General features: G+C 42.0%; 1 protein-coding gene across 3 annotated transcripts in view; it reads right to left on the reverse strand.

Moving 5' to 3' along the window:
• GALNT18 (polypeptide N-acetylgalactosaminyltransferase 18) overlaps positions 1 to 16,204 on the reverse strand; it is a 449,323-nt gene that overhangs the window by 195,124 nt on the left and 237,995 nt on the right. For all 3 annotated transcript variants that reach the window (XM_021001955.2, XM_021001956.2, XM_021001953.2), the window contains exon 3: positions 4,430 to 4,596. In XM_021001955.2, the coding sequence (XP_020857614.1) occupies positions 4,430 to 4,596 (167 nt within the window). The remainder of the gene's footprint in view (positions 1 to 4,429; positions 4,597 to 16,204) is intronic.

Raw genomic sequence — 16,204 nt, forward strand, 5'->3', positions numbered from 1 at the left:
TTAAGGCTCTTTCTTCGCCGCAAGCGAAGGCTCAGTTCCAGGGAGGTGTGTCAAGGGGTGGGGAGATGGCTATATTGGGAAATAACTGTGATCTAAAAGCAAAAGGCATTAGTAAAACTAAAAATAACATTTTAAGAAATCTACCTCAAGCATTGTGCTGCAGCTGCAAGCCCCATTCATGTTTGGTATGTAAGAGTCCTGAAGAGCAGGCATGATTACTGCCCCAAGTCATCTGACCTCATGGCAGCCTGAGCAGTTTTAGGCACTGGAATCTAGAAAGGGGTCCAACTAATCTCATGATATCTCCAGGTTTTTCCCCAAGTTCCACTCACTTGGGGCACCAGCTACTAACATATTTGGATACACCACACACGATATAAAGTATCTGCCCTAACACCAGTAGCCCTTCATGGACGCTTCTCTGGCTCAAGGCCCAAAGCCAAGATGCCTCCATCTTTCCACAGGCCACAGGGGTCTTGGCCTGGCAAGACAAGTTGTACAGAATTCTACCAGATTTGAAAGTAACAATAACAAGTAAAATAAATATAGATGCCTTTTTATTGCTAGCCTTGATGAAGAGTTGTTTTTTCTTTCCCTCATTTAACAAATGACACCTCACACATACACAACATTTTTTAAAATTATATAACCCTTTGTATAGCTTATCTCATTTGATCCTGACAACAACCCTATGTCACAGACATTGAAAGTGGTATAATCCCCATTTTTTATCATCATCAATAATAATAGGAATAAGGACTGGACCTGTGATATATTTAGTATAGAAAATCCCATGTGAGGAAATTTCCTCTATGTGTCACAGACATTGCAAATGGTGTGATCACCATTTTATATAATACTAATTAATAATAATAATAATAATAATAATAATAATAATAATAATAATAATAATAATAATAATAATGAGGACTGGACTTGGATTTCCCAAGTGAGGAATTTCCCTCTACCAATGCATTTTGGTATCTTCTCTGAACTTCGTAGTCTTAGAAAGTTGCCTAGAGCATTGAGATGTTACGTGATGTGCTCATGGTCACATGGCCAGTATGTGTCAGTGGTAGTGCTTGAACCCCTTGGGGCCAGTTCCATCCCCTATACCATGCTTACTCTATTAATATTTGCAATAATATCAATAATTAAGTTATGCAGTAATAGCAATAATTAATACTTGTAATAATAGCAATAGTCAATATGTGCAAATAATGGTAAAACTCAATATTTTCAATAAAAGTAATAATCAACATTTATAATAATAGCAATAGTTAATGTGCAATAATAATAGCACTAATTGCTCACATTTATATGGCACTTGAAGGCTTATAAAGTATTTTATAAATATTATCTCATTTTGAACTCATAAAAACGCTTTGTTAGGGTTGTGATAGTTACTATTACTATACCCATTTGTACAGATGAGGAGCTAAGGCTTAGAGGTGTTAATAATTTGCCCAAGGTCTCACACAAATAGTAATCATCTGAGGTGGGGTTTGAGAAGCATCTTCCTGACTCTAAGCCCAAAGCTCTAGCCGCTATGTTATGCCATATCCAAGCCTTCCTAACTAGATGGTGTCAGAAGCAGAATTCAAACACAGATCTTTGGATTCCAAGACCAGAACTCTTCCTGCTGCCCCATTAGAATCACCAGTTGTAATTCAATACATGGCTGATGCCCTTCAGAAAGCACCAAATATTCTCCCCACATCTATCACTGAAGAATAATCAAGCCAAAAATAAAAGCCGGGTTGTCTATTTGGATCAAATTAAATACATGTCTATTACGCGGAGCTTTTAACCTCCAGCAAAACACAAACAACCCATTTAAGCTCTGATTTTTGCTAGCAAATGCATCATACTGAGGAATTAGCTAATGGAAATGAACAGAGAATCTAGAGAGAGGAGAGGCCCAATTACAGTGTGAGCCCAAGACAGAACATCTTCCATGACAAAGGAAACCCTGTTCAAGGGGCATCCATACAGACAGAGGCAGGATTTTTCACTAGGTTTTGCCCTCAGAGTTTCAAAGTGTTTGCTTTAGAGAAATGTTGACCCCAGCCCGTAGTTCCTGTTGGCCCTGAGTGTGGTTTTTTTTTTATTTTTTGGTACAGGCACACATTAAAAAACACTTTTTGTAGGATTAATTAAAGTCAGAGCTTTCAAAGGCACCATTCACAGATGCAGACAGAACATTTCTCATTCAGATTGTCTGTGTTCCAAACTACTAAAGAACCAGTTTACAGGCAGGATTCTGACATCAAACCAGCATGGTAACATTGGGAAACCACAGCATCAGAGGATGGAGAGATGGTTCATCAACATCCTGTACTCAGTTTGAAAGACCATGTGGCCATACAGGTTTTTTTCCTCAGGAGTGGGGCAGAAGAGGTCACAGCGGGATTAAATGAGGCCTCCAAAAGTTGATCTGGGACCTGCAGGCATACAGGAAGGTTTGCCAGACACCACAGACCATCACTCAGTGTGCACACAAAGGCTAGCCACAAAACACAGCTTCTCTTAGTTAACAAGACTCACAAGATCCTCCCTGGAAGCCCTCCCTTCCTAGAAAACAGGAGGCCTGCGAGCCACGCTCCCAGCTACATATTTAGGTAGATAAGGCCTGAACTAGTTACCGTTTAACATGCCAATTCACCTGACAAGCTCTAAATAGCCACCATTATCTCCTAATACCCAGAGACATACCCAGGTGAGTAGGGTACCCATCACAGAATCAGGGATCTTTTGCTCTTTTGTGGTCACAGAAGATAAGACCTGCTTCTTCTGTATCAGTGTTGGAAGCACTAACTCAAAAGGAAGCATACATGTGGACACATACACACGCTCTAAGATCAGCCGAAATGTTCCAAATGTCAGCAAAGCTGGCTCCTAGACATAGTCCAGCATGGTATTCACCCAGAGAGACAATGCTCTTCAGAGACCCTCTAGAAAAAGTAAGAAGGGGTTAACGGGAATAACCATCACTGAGGCATTCCTTATGTTGATTGAGATAATGATGGCCCAATTGTTGATAAGGGCAGGGCCTGATCTGTGAGTATGGCTACGATTACAATTTCAGGGATGGCCATTTTTAATTTTCCTTGGCTGCAAATATGCCAGAGGCCCCAGGCTCCTCTACTGATGCAGTCAGGCAGCAGGTGGGAAAGTTCCAAGTCACTGATACTTTGGAAAGAGGCCTCAGTGGAGAGAAGTCTGAGGCAGTGAACTTTTCAGAAAAGGGTCAATCACAAGATTTCCCTGTCTTATGTGAGTTCCCTGAAAAGGAACACAGCTGTGAAGGTGAAGTCAATGACATTCCAAGCATATTGCAGAGTATTCCCACTCATGCATTCTGGGTTTCAGCCAGACTAGCCTATTAGCCGTTCCCTTTCTATAGCTCATTTTACAACTTTGCACGGCATATACCCCATGCTTGGAATGCATTCCCACCAGAGGGAGGATCACCCCTCCTGTGTCCCCATTCACCATGCCATCAGAGAAGCTAGACCAGTAACCAGTTTCAAAGAAAGGCAGCTTCAAGGAAGGTGACATCTTCAGGATTCTACAAGGGCCCTGACCTTCATGGCCCAGCAGGGAGCTATAGATTTTAGTGGAACTTCATGAGAACTAGAGGAAAGGCGAAAAGAAGTCCACCTCCATGTTCTCTAATCCCATGCCCACTTTCCTCTGGATCTGATATGTACATATGGAGGAGTGAGTCTCAGACTTTTGGAGGGAATGTATTGTACCCATGATTCTTACTATACCATCTCAGTAAATGCCCCCCCCCTTAAAAAAGCTAATTAACGCTGGCTGGCTAAATGATATCAACTGGATAATCAATGGAGAGTATAGTGGTAGGAAGGAGCTCATGAGGAGGAGTATGAGAAAACACCCAACCCCTCAGGGTTAACCCTAGCACTCCAAGGGGAGAAGAATTTAGCTTCCCTCTGGGGTCCTTACTTGCCAAAGTGAGTGGGATCTAAGAAGTAGCTCTGGAGGAGCTACACACATATATATATACATGTACACAGACACAGACATAGACACACATATATGCATACACGTACACACACAGAGACACATAAGTACACATATACATATGTACAATGCATATATACATACACGTACATACACATACATGGCCATACATGTACACAGACATAGGCGTACACATACGTACATGTATACATATGCCTATTTTTTATTTGCTTATCCGTGCTCATATTACCTCTCCCCCCAACAGAAGGTAGTACCCTTGAAGGCAGGAGATTGTTTCTTTGTTTTCCTATTGTCTAGCACAGCATACCACTGACAAATCAGGGACTTTTTTTGTTTAGCGTTTGTTAAATGAATGAGTTTTCTCAAAGGCAGCAACATAGAACCTGTGATGTGTAGCTTAAGGTGAGAAGGAACGTACCATTACTGCTGTTATCATCCACCAGAATGATCTCCTTGAGCAGGTGAGGAGGAGTCCGGTCAATAGCAGAGTGAATGGATCTCAGGATCACAGAGAGAGCCTCATTAACAAAGATAAAAACGATGCTAACCTCTGGGAGGCTATCAGGAAAGGAGAGATTCCGGCACCTGGAGACAGAAAACAGGCGGAGACTTAATTCTGCGAGTCAGCCAACCCAGCCAACTGTATCCCTCACCCTCGTTACCCTGCCAAAGAGGCGCTACATAAATACCGGAAACACCATCACTGCTCGCTGTGCCAGACACATCTGACAATGCTGTTGGCCCTCCAAGTTAGACCACCAGAAGCCGTGCCTGGGTGGAGCAAGAGCTAAGCCAACCAGCTCTTCACTCCCTAGAGCCACACAGACTCTACTTCCCCTCAAGTATTTTCCTCCCTGACACAGAACACATCTCCATACTCTTTCCATGCTTTGCTCTGACAACTGCGATCAACCAGCACTAACACTGCCTCCGGAAAGGACGTGTCAATGGGCTGCCCTCCTGTTCCACTTGTCATTTCTGTGAGTCCCCAAAACAAAATACTCTTCCTTGGCCGTCACTCCCTGATGCGGCTCTCTCCTTATTAGAATGTCAGCTCCTTGAGTTTATGAGATAATATTTGTCAAAAGCACTTAGCATGGGATCTGGCTATATTCTTTCTTTCTTTCTTTGAGGGCAAAGACTAGCTCACTTTTGTATGTATATCCCCAAGCACTTATCACAGTGGTTGACATATAGGAAGTAACTAAAACTGCTTTTTCATTCATTCATTCATTTATCATCTTTCAGGACCACACGACCCTCTGCTCTTAGTTGGAAAGTCCAATAAGCTCAGAATTGAAACCAATTCACAGCCTATTAAAGCCAGCTAAGTCAACAACTTGTATCTTCAAACAGGCTTCTTGCAGTGATTCCTTCTGACACTGACAGGACATCCCCAGTGAAAAACGCTGGTTTCTACAAAATGGTAACCAAGCCCCATGGGGATTCAGGAAGGGCCTTCAGAGTACAGCATAAAAAACTACTGATGTAAACCAATCAGCCTCTGAGACCCATCCAAATCCTGCACAGTTCATGGCCCACTTCTATTCACTGTTATCTATGGCAGAGTTGTCAAACATGAGGCCTATGCAGCCCACAACACTCCCTCGTTTGGCCTGAACCAAATTAAAATGTAATTGGGGAATATTTAACAAAATATATAAAAACATAATGATATGATATATGATTGTTAAAGTCAATACTTAGCCTGCGTATGTATGGTTGATGTATGTTTCTGTTTGAGTTTGACACAACCAATCTATAATACTTCCCTAAGAACAGCAGGGCTATCCTGCAGATCACAGAAACGCCTCTATCTCAAGCCACTGTCCACCACGTCCCAGTAGGGGGTCTGTCCACACTCAGCTGCTGGCAGGAAGCTAGAATCAGTATCACAGAACCATCAAATGTTAGAGCAGGAAGGTCCTGTACTGAGGTAGAAACTGAAGCCAAAAGAGAGGAATGGATGGCCCCAAAGCCATACTAATTATTGGCAGATCCAGGACTATAATCCATGTCTCCTGTCTCCCATAAGAGGGATATTTCCACTACAATATACTGCCTAGTTATCATCCAACTCGAGCTGCTCATTTTATAGAGAGGGAAACTGAGGCCTGACAGGAAGATGCCAAACACTAGTGAAGTGTCCTCAAAGATCTGTTGTTGGTGTCATGCTGTTCAATATTTTTTCTCAATGATTTAGATGAAGACATAGTTGGCATATGCCATCTTTTCAGATAACTGAGAGATAAATGGATGGGGTGGCTAACACGTTGAAGGCCAAAATCAGGATAAAAATCATTCCAACAAGATGGTCCAAATCCAATAAAATAAAATTTGATCTGAATAAAATTGAAAAGTATCATGAGATTTTTTAAAAAGCAAGGATTGAGTAAGGTATGGCTGGACAACAGCTCCTATGAAAATGGGAATTTTATTCAATTAGAAACTCAATGGCGTAGTGTGAAGGATAAAATAAAGCAAAAAAAAAAAAAAGCTAGCTCAATATTCAGTTGCCTTCATAGAAACACAGTGTCCAGAATTAGTTGTTGTTTTTCAGTCATTCAGTTGTATCCAATTCTTCATGAGCCCACGGACTATGTCCATGGGGTTTTCTTGACAGAGATATTGGAGTGGCTTGCATTTCCTTCTCCAGTGTGTCCCCATTTTACAGATGAGAAACTGAGGCAAAGACAGGTTAAGTCACTTGCCCAGGACTACACCGCCAGTAAGTGCTTGAGTCTGGGTTCGAACTCAGATCTTCTTGACTCCAGGTCCAGTGTTCTATCCACTGCACCCACTCAGCTGTCCTGTGTCCAGAATGGGGGAAGCAATAGTCCCACTGTGACCTGTCCTGGCTAGGCCACATCTGGAGCCTCAGTGTTTAGACTTCGGTACCACCTTTTAGGAAGCACATTGATAGGTTTATTCATAAGATGGAGCACATTTGGAGGAAGGTAACCAAGACTGTATAGCCTCAAAGTTATGCCATTCAAAGAATGGGGATCACTAGCCTGGAGAAGAGAAGGCATTAAAAGTCTACTGCCCTTTACGTTCCAAGGGGGTTAATGAAGGCAGAAACAGTACAAGGGGTGCTCTGACAGCCATGTGAACAAACATACCTCTCCATAGATTCTGTGAAGGATGGTCACACAAGCTGTGATGAGAACAGTTTCTCAGCTGACGAGGGTTTTGGTGAGTTGAAGGAACAGGTTGGTTGGCACACGCTGGGTTTAGAATTCACAAATATCCATGAAGCTTTTGTGTGTGACGAAATTACGTTCATGCTTACTGTCAACTTCAGCCTTTCATTGTCAGAGGGCCCTGAACCCTAATAGTGTGAAAGCCAGGCTTCTCCCTTCATCCACACTGCACTGGAATGATGGGAATTCGCTTCTGCCTCTGACACTATCTCCAGTCTCTGGCTAATCAGATGGCTCACCCACTGCCTGGTACTGGCCCATATTTTCCATACACCAGACCTCCCTCTGTGTGCTGAAGTTCTTCTGTTACCCTTCCCTCCCTTCTCCCAGAAGAAGTGTGGGATCAAATCACACTATGAATCTTTAGCTTGACCCCTATCAATCCAGAGTCCTTTCCTGACCCCAGGGTAGGTGCTACAGAGGGACCACGTGGTAGCTGTGGTCGTGTGTATTCTTCCTGTCCCATCCTGTTCAGCAGAGCCAAGCAGCTCTGAAAAGCAGCCCGACAGAGCGGGAATGTCACCAGGTCCCATTAAGACAGAGAAACCAAGGCGTTGTGTCTATTGCGCAGGAAAAGACTGCAAGAATAGCAGGCTTCCTCCAAGTGGGAGTGAGTAATGGGGTCGGGGCCCCTCCATAGTTGTCCTGCCAGGCCGAGGACCTTCATGGGTCTATTGCCCAATCAAGTTACTCTCTGACCAATGGCCTCAGACATTCTACTCTGAGCATACCTAGGCAACCATTTATGTACCACATGACAGAAGAGATAGACCACCAGGCAGCCTCCTTCCTGGCAGGTGACCTTGCCCATAAGGGGCTCCTGGAGACTTTTTCAACCGTCTTATTTTTTCATTTGGGCCTATGTCAAAAGTCATTAGACCCTGGAAGTCAAAAGTCATGGTATCCTAGCAGTTAGAAGTTAGTCAACACTCCTAATGCCCTATTCCACAAAAGGGACAATACTGTGCTGAATTGTCTTTCTCCAAAAAGAGAATACAGTCATGGTGAAACTAACAATAATGTGAAAGTTTTACTTGTGGGTAAAATGCCCAAGGTAAATGCAGTGACCCTCCTGGTCCCTCATAAGGAGGTCAAAGGGTAGCCAGTACAGCTCATTTTAGAAGAATCTCCCTGTGACCAATACCTCCTTAAGTAGGTGAGATAGATAAATTGAAATCTCTGTCTCTATGGTTACCAGAAATTTACAGAAACTTCTCTCATTCTATTTCCAGCAATTCTCCTCTCTCACCAAAGGTGAGCGTACTGAGCCTTCTTTAAAATCAGTCTTTCTAGGGAAAAGGCAGCCCCTTGGAGAGCCACCTCTCTGACCTCCTACAAGTTCCAAAGAGGAATATACTTCCTGTTCAAGCTCAGATTTGAAGGATTAATAATAGATGTGGAAAGGGAGTGGAAAGCTGGAGAAGAAAGGCCAACTTAGTCTCCCAGTTAAATGTTTAAAGCCCTGAACCCAAATGGGACAGGTTAGTGCTGGACTTGGAGGCCAGAAGATCTGGAGTTTGAATTTTGTTTAAGAGACTTACTAGTTTTGTGATCTGGGCAAGTCACTGAAATTCTCTGTACCTTAGGTTTCTCATCCGTAAAATGAGGGTGTAGGACTCAGTGGCCCCTTGGGTTCCTTTCAGTTCTAAATATATGATCAAATGAAAATAGGAAAGCATCTTCAGGGGCTGGTGAGAAGTAGACAGGTGACACAGTTAACATTTTATGAAGATTTTTCTTAAGGCTTTTTTCAACTTGTTTATCATTTTGTTATTTATCATTATAGCATGTCAAACTATTTGAGGGATTTGGGATTACAAGGCATTCCCTATGGAAGGTGATTCCTAGGAACATTGAGTTTGCTTCCACTCTTAGGCATGTCAGCTGAATATTACAAGGTCTCCTCACTGATGATTCTCTTACAAAAAAGAATAAAAAACAGATTTTGATTATTCTAATTTCAACACATGACATCAAAGACAAATCAGAATAAGGCGCAAAATAAAAATAATGTAACACTTAGGTACAAGTATTCTTGTCACTAAACTTTACTATTGTTAAACAATGTCTAAAGTTTCTCTCTTTCTCTCTGTCTCTCTGTCTCTGTCTCTGTCTCTGTCTCTCTCTGTCTCTCTGTCTGTCTGTCTCTCTCTCTCTCTCTCTCTCTCTCTCTCTCTCTCTCTCTCTCCTTCCTTCCCTCCCTCCCTCCCTGCTTCCTGCCTCCCCCTCTTCAATATGTATCAGCACTCTAAAATATTTCCAGGTGCTTATAAGAGTTAAGGTATAAATTCCTCTTACTGCCAGGGAAAGCCCACATTTAGTTTATGTTTATCATTGAGGTTCTTATGAAAAGTCATTCTTGGCATGAAACTGACACCCCATACTGGAAGTATTTAGCAGTTCTGTCTGAAAAGTAACTTCTCTGCATCCTTCTCATTTTACAAGATAATGTCTCTTAATCTCCCATAATTTCTTGCCAGGGATTTGTAGGATCCAAACATCTTCCCCTTCTCTTTCTAAATATATTAAAGCACATTAAACACAACAAAAGAGCTACCAAAAGAAGTCAAGAAGGGTTTCTTTCCCCAGAGTTTGGATTTCAGATTTATGTCATTGGACCCAGACTGTCCTCTTTAAAATAAAGTTTTGTATTATGTAAAAAAATTCCATAGAAACAGCGTTTTCTCCCCACCTCTAATCTTCTCCCCTCTTACGAGTAAAGCCTATTCTCTATTATCTTGCATTCACTGCAAATACATGGCCCTTTCAGAGTCAAAGTTCTAAACTTGAGATTTATCTTAGGAGTTTCTGAGCAAGGCTCAGTTCTCTCCAGCAGCCCCATTAACTTCCCACCTCTGGTTCCACTGTGAAGGGTCATGGACATTTATAGCTCTTCTGCCTTCTCCCATTCATCAGTCTTTTTGCCCCCAGTTCATAATCCCTGGAACAGGGACAGAATGGAGCTTAGACAGTACCTTACCAGTAGTTAGAAGTGACAGAACAAAGGAAGTCATGTGGGTCTCATAAAAAAAAAAAAAGAGAACGAGATTGGCAAGTCAGATGTTCTAGATTCCAGTCCTGACTATAAGAATGGCTGCATGGAGAGAGGTGCTGAGAACCTTGACCATCACATGTATCCTTCTCCCCTTTGTGCAGAGGAATCAATTCATTGATAAATGAATATTTATTAGGAACCTGCTTCCTATATGACAGGCATTGTGTTAAGTTCTGGAAATCAACTAGAATTATTACTCTCTCCCAGTATTGGCACTCCTGCTCAATTCTGGGAAGAAGCCCATTATCAAAAAGATAGAAACAGCAAGTTTATGGTCTCCATGAAACAAATGTTGATACTTTGAATTAGGAAAGCAGGAGGGATAGAGCTTTGGGGAATCAAGCTAGCTTCCAGCCTAAGTCCAAAGAATATCCATAAACTAATGGATGAGTTAGAAAGTTTTCAGTCCTTGTAATGGCAGCTTATCCTTTTCCTCAGACTCCCACACCATAATTAGTTACTCTTTTAGGATGGCATTCTGGGAAATATATGCTGCTTGGCTAATGCTTGCATAGAATCCTATGATAGGATGATAGACTTAGAATGATAAGGGGTCTTATAGGTCCATACCCTCCCCTTTCTCTTCCAATATTTTAATATCTGTTGCAATGCTGAGCTTGGAGGTGTTGGTTAAAGAAGTGTATGGGGACATGGCAGTGATTGGGTAAAGGAGAGAATGCTGGTCCTGGGGAGAAAAAGCTTGTGAACCACTGCACAGTGTAACAGTGCTGAATAAGTGCTTGCTGAATTTTGTGTAAAATCTTCTAATTTTTTAATCTACGAGGCCGCTAACTAGGTGACCAAATAGATAGAATGCTGGGCTTAGAATCAGGAAGACCTTAGTTTGAATCCAATCTTAGATATGTATGAACTCTGTGACCCTGGGCAAGTCACTCAACCTTTGCCTGCCTCAGTTTCCTTAACTATAAAATGAGGATAATAATAGTACCTACTTCCCACTGGTGATATAAGGATCAAATGAGAAAATATTTATAAGATACTTAGCATAGTGTTGGAACATAACAGATTCTTAACACATCTTTCCCTCCCTCCCTTCCTTCCTTCCTTCCTTCCTTCCTTCCTTCCTTCCTTCCTTCCTTCCTTCCTTCCTTCCTTCCTTCCTTTCTTCCTTCCTCCCTTCTTTACTTTCATTCAGGTCATCTAATACAGAAGGTCAAATATGCAGGCCTAGGGCCAGAGTGGGGCCCAAACCATATTAAAATGTAATTCTTATCTGATTTTAACGTGTTGATGTATTCATAAAAAAGGAATACATAAACATGTGTGGTTTTCTAAATCAATATTTAGCCTGCAGGGATCCTTATATATTGTTTAATGACCCCCATTTCTATCTGAATTGATACCACGGATCTAATTCTAACCTCTTCATTTTACAGATGAGAAAACTATGGTCCTGAGAGGTTGTGACTTGCCCAATCCCTATTTTACAGATGAAGAAACTGAGGCTAAAAGAAATTGAATTACTTCAAATTATAGATTTTGAGCTGGAAGAGACCTTTTAGAAATGAAGAAATTGAGATACAGTTAAGTGACTTGGCCAGTACCACACAATTAGCAAGTGTCTGAAATGAGAATCAAGCTGAAGTCTTCCTGACCCCAAGTCCAATGCTCTGACCATTCCACCACCTAGCTGCGTCATAGATTTGAGCAGTAGAAGATCTTACATTTAATTTACATTTTATTAAGTACCTTCTATGTGCAAAGCACCATGTCCCCACATACTTCCTTTACCAATACTCTCCTTCTTGGCATTGCTGAAGATATTAAATATTGGGGAAAAGAGAGAAACAGAGAGAAAGAGACCACATCAAAAGGTGGACAGACTTGATAGTTGCATTCAAAGTCCCATTCCTAACCACTACTGTTGAACAATTGGTAGGAATTCCAACATTCCAGTTCTCCAGTTCCAGCACACTCTTCCTCAATGCCCCAGGGAATCCAAGCTCTTCTGTTTTAAAAGCAAAAACAACAACAACAACAATAAAAAACCTTTAGGGCCCATCCCCAAGTCATCAAATCTCAGAGCAGGAACCTCTAGTCTATTTCGACCAATAATGTCAAACATAAATAGAAACCAGGGCCATATACACATAAAGATCCCTGTGGCCAGAATATTGACTTAGAAAACCACATATCAACATTTTCATTCTTCAGTCATTTTAGTCATCTTCAACTCTTCGTGACCCCATTTTCTAATGGAGTAGTCTGCCATTTTATTTTCCAGATCATTTTACAGATGAAGAAACAGAGGCGAACAGGGTTAAGTGACTTGGCCAGGGTCACATAGCTAGTTAGTGTCTCAGGCTGGATTTGAACTCAAAGAGGTAAGTTTTCCAGACTCTAGGCTGAGCACCACCTAGCTGTCCTAACATTTTCTATGTTCTATTATATTTTTATTTATTTTATTAAGCATTTCACAATTATATCTTAATCTGGTTCAGGCCACACTCAGTGTTGCCAGCTTGAGTGCTGGCCACAATGCAGCCTACTATTTGGCATCTGACACGTCTGATCTAATCCATCTGAACAAGAGTGCCCTCAATCACATGTGGACATGTAGTCATACAGACTTAGCTTGAAGACCTCTACCAGCCCTCTGAGGCAGTCCATTTCAGGATGACTCTAATTGTTATCAAGGCTTTTAAGATAGACTTAAATCTGTCTGTCCATGGCTCCTGCTGTGGTCCTCTGGGATCAGACAAAATAGTTCTATTTCTTCACCTTCAGTCTTCTCTAGGCTAGACACGCTGAGTTCTGTTAACCAGTCCTCATGAGGCATGAGTTCCAGGCCCTTCCCCTTTTTGGCTGCCCTCCTTCAAGCTGATCAATATCTTTTCTAAAATATGGTGCCCAGGACTAAACCCAATGCACCAGAAGTGGCCTGACCAAGGCAGAATACAGGGCAAAAGCGATCTCTCTGCCTTCCTCTCTTTACTGACTGAGGCAGAAGTGGAAATCTGACTCACAACAGAAGTATAATTAGCACTTGGCTCTTTGAGCTTCTTTCAAAGCCAAACTGTAAAAGATTGATTTCTTACTCATTTCAAGAAGAGCCACATTCTCCTGTAAAAATTGAACCATAAAAGTTCCCTTTTTACTTTTACTCTTGTTCAAAGTCTAGCCATTTTCCACTAGAGATAAAAACAGGCATTTCTGAGCAGGGAGGACTATGGCTGTTTAATAAGCTGGGAATTGATGGTCATGATAAACTCAGCTTTACTGATCTCTATGCACATAAGGAGATGGGGGTGGGGTAGGGGTGGAAGGAGGCAGAGCTGCAGTGCTGAGTAAGTCTCACGGTAAGAATTTACACCTGGGATGGTTCCAAGTAGTTTATAAAATACATTTCTATAAGGAGCAGTTGCCCTATAGCATTGGGGAAGTAAACTGTATGCTCTTTCTATTAGGAAATGGAGGCCTTTGGTCAAATAGGATAATGGGCCAGGGCAAAAGCCAAATCTCATTTGATTCAGACTAAAAGCTCCATCTCAGCCATAATCCATTTCATTTCCCTTTCTCTGCAACTGTGGTTTTCATGTCAGTGGCTATAGACAGGTAGCAGTCCAGTAATCGTTGTTTTCTGGGGGATTAGGGAAAGACGATTTCAAAGATGAGGGTTGGGAAGGAAACTGGAGAGAAGCCAGTGAGGTAATGGTCCAAGTACCGAGCCAAGAGACAATGTGGAGAGTCAAAGAGAGCAGCATCTTTCTCAAAGGGTGGTCAGTCATATGCCAGCCATAAACTCTATTGCTTCTGTAAACAGGAAGGGAAAATTGGCAGAGGCCGAAACTCATAAATCAAAAAGAACGGCTCATTTATTTCTTTGTCTTGTGAACTTTGGGGAACAGCCTTTGTGTCAAGTTGAATTCTGACCTTTTAGATACAATGGGAACATCATACGTCTTCTGTATTGTCTTAGTTAAGCCAGCCAACCCGTATACCTCTCATGGCAGCTAAGCTGCACAGTGGATAGATCACTGGTCCTGGAGTCGAGCAGACCTGAGTTCAAATTCAGCTTCGGACACTTACCAGCTGTGTGACTTTGGGCAAGTCACTTAACCTCTGCCTGCCTCATTTGCATCCACTGAAAAATGGGAATAGTCATAGCACTTAGCTCATAGGGTTATTGTGAGGATCAGATGGGATAATATTTGTAAAGCGCTTAGCGCAATGCCTCGTTCATAATAGGGGCTAAATTAATGCTCATTCCCTTCCCCCTCCTTCCCTTCATGGCTCCGCTTCTGGTTTCCAGACTTTACCACCTTTCCTCACCCTGCAAATTTCCCTAGTGCCTGGGGCCTCCTCACCCTGCTCCATCCACCTTCCCTGGCAGCCTGCTCTCCTGAAACATCCCTCAGCCATGTTGGTCCCCTTCTCCCACTGGTGAGTTCCTCCCGGGACTTCTGTTTTTAGGAGGTGTCCAGACTAGCCACCCTCATTCCCCTCCTGGCTCTGCTGCTGACTTTTTGGACTTTGAATGTCAACCTTTGTACAGGTGCCTTCCCCACCCCTCAAGCTCATGCTTTGCGGTTTCCTTTTCAGCATTATCTTACACCATTAGAAAGTAAGCTCACAGAGGGTAAGAACTGTCTTTCTTTTTACTTTCAGTTGTATCCCCAGTGATTAGCAAAGTACCCAGTACATAGCAGGTGCTTAATAAATGCTTGTTTCCTTGCCTTGCCAAGGTTGGAAGATAAGAAATTAGTGAACTAAAGAACTAACCTGGTGGAATACTAAAAGCCTAACATTTAATAAAAAGGTTTCCTGATAGGTGAAGCGGCAGCCTGAGATTGGAAGAATGCACCCGTGAGTTTGCTCTAGCACACTCCTGTTGATGCATTCCCAAGTCAGCAAGGGGGTGTCTTAAGAAGGAAAACATCTTTCTTGTTTGGGACTGTGAAGGAAGCAGAACTCAGAGTGTGGCTCCTGGCACAAGGAAAATCTTGGGCTAGACTAGACCTGGGATTGTCAGAAATTATAGATAGTCCTTCATCTAGGAGCAATATTTTTAAAAAATGTATCTCTACTCACTTTCTAGATTCATATATTCTTTCTTTCCCTTCACATTAATAAGGTAGTTCAATTTACCATGGTCTTAGGATAGAGAGATGGAGATCCAAATGAAGTGCCTGAGGCACCCTCACATACGGGCCTCCAGAAAAGCTACCTTAGATTTAAGTCTGTGGGTCAGCACTCACTCAAAGCCATAGGTCACAAGCCCTAACCAATGTGTCTACTTTGATCAGACAATATACTAGTTTAAAGCAAAAGACATTAAAATAAATAATTTAACAAATAAAATTAAGATGATAATAATTTATATATTATATAAAATATGCAAATATTTAAATACATATGTATATATGTGTACATATATACACATATAGCACATATATACATATATATCACTTTAAGGTTTGCAAATCACTTTTTACTTATTGTATATAAGAACAAAAAAAGAAGAAGAAAAGATTTCCTCATATACAGAGAGGGTACATGCCCTCACATATTATCATGCCACCTTGGGAGAGAACATACCTACAGAGATCAAGTGTGACCAGAACACACAAATGGAGAGCATACACTTTAGGGCACAGGTATCCAGGAAACATTTACAAAGAGGGTGTGTGATGAAGGCCTATGCAGGGAGAACAAATAGGATACACGTGGCCATGATGCAGACGTGACCAGGACAGCTCACACCTCCAACACTGCAGAACTACCTACGTGCCCTGGAGAAGTCGTCATACCACTCTCTGTTGCTGTGTGGTGTCTCTGCTGTACACTAGGTGAGTCACGTCTGCTGGGTAATCTCTCCTGTACCTGCAGGCTGCCAAGCTGCCTTTTGGCTACCGTCTGCTGGGCTTCAGCTATTTAATTCTATTAAGGCCAATTAGCTTCTTCAACATCATCT

This window comes from Phascolarctos cinereus, unplaced genomic scaffold (assembly GCF_003287225.1).
Source record: "Phascolarctos cinereus isolate Bilbo 61053 unplaced genomic scaffold, phaCin_HiC Scaffold_9;HRSCAF=440, whole genome shotgun sequence".
In the NCBI taxonomy this organism is placed as follows: Eukaryota; Metazoa; Chordata; class Mammalia; order Diprotodontia; family Phascolarctidae; genus Phascolarctos; species Phascolarctos cinereus.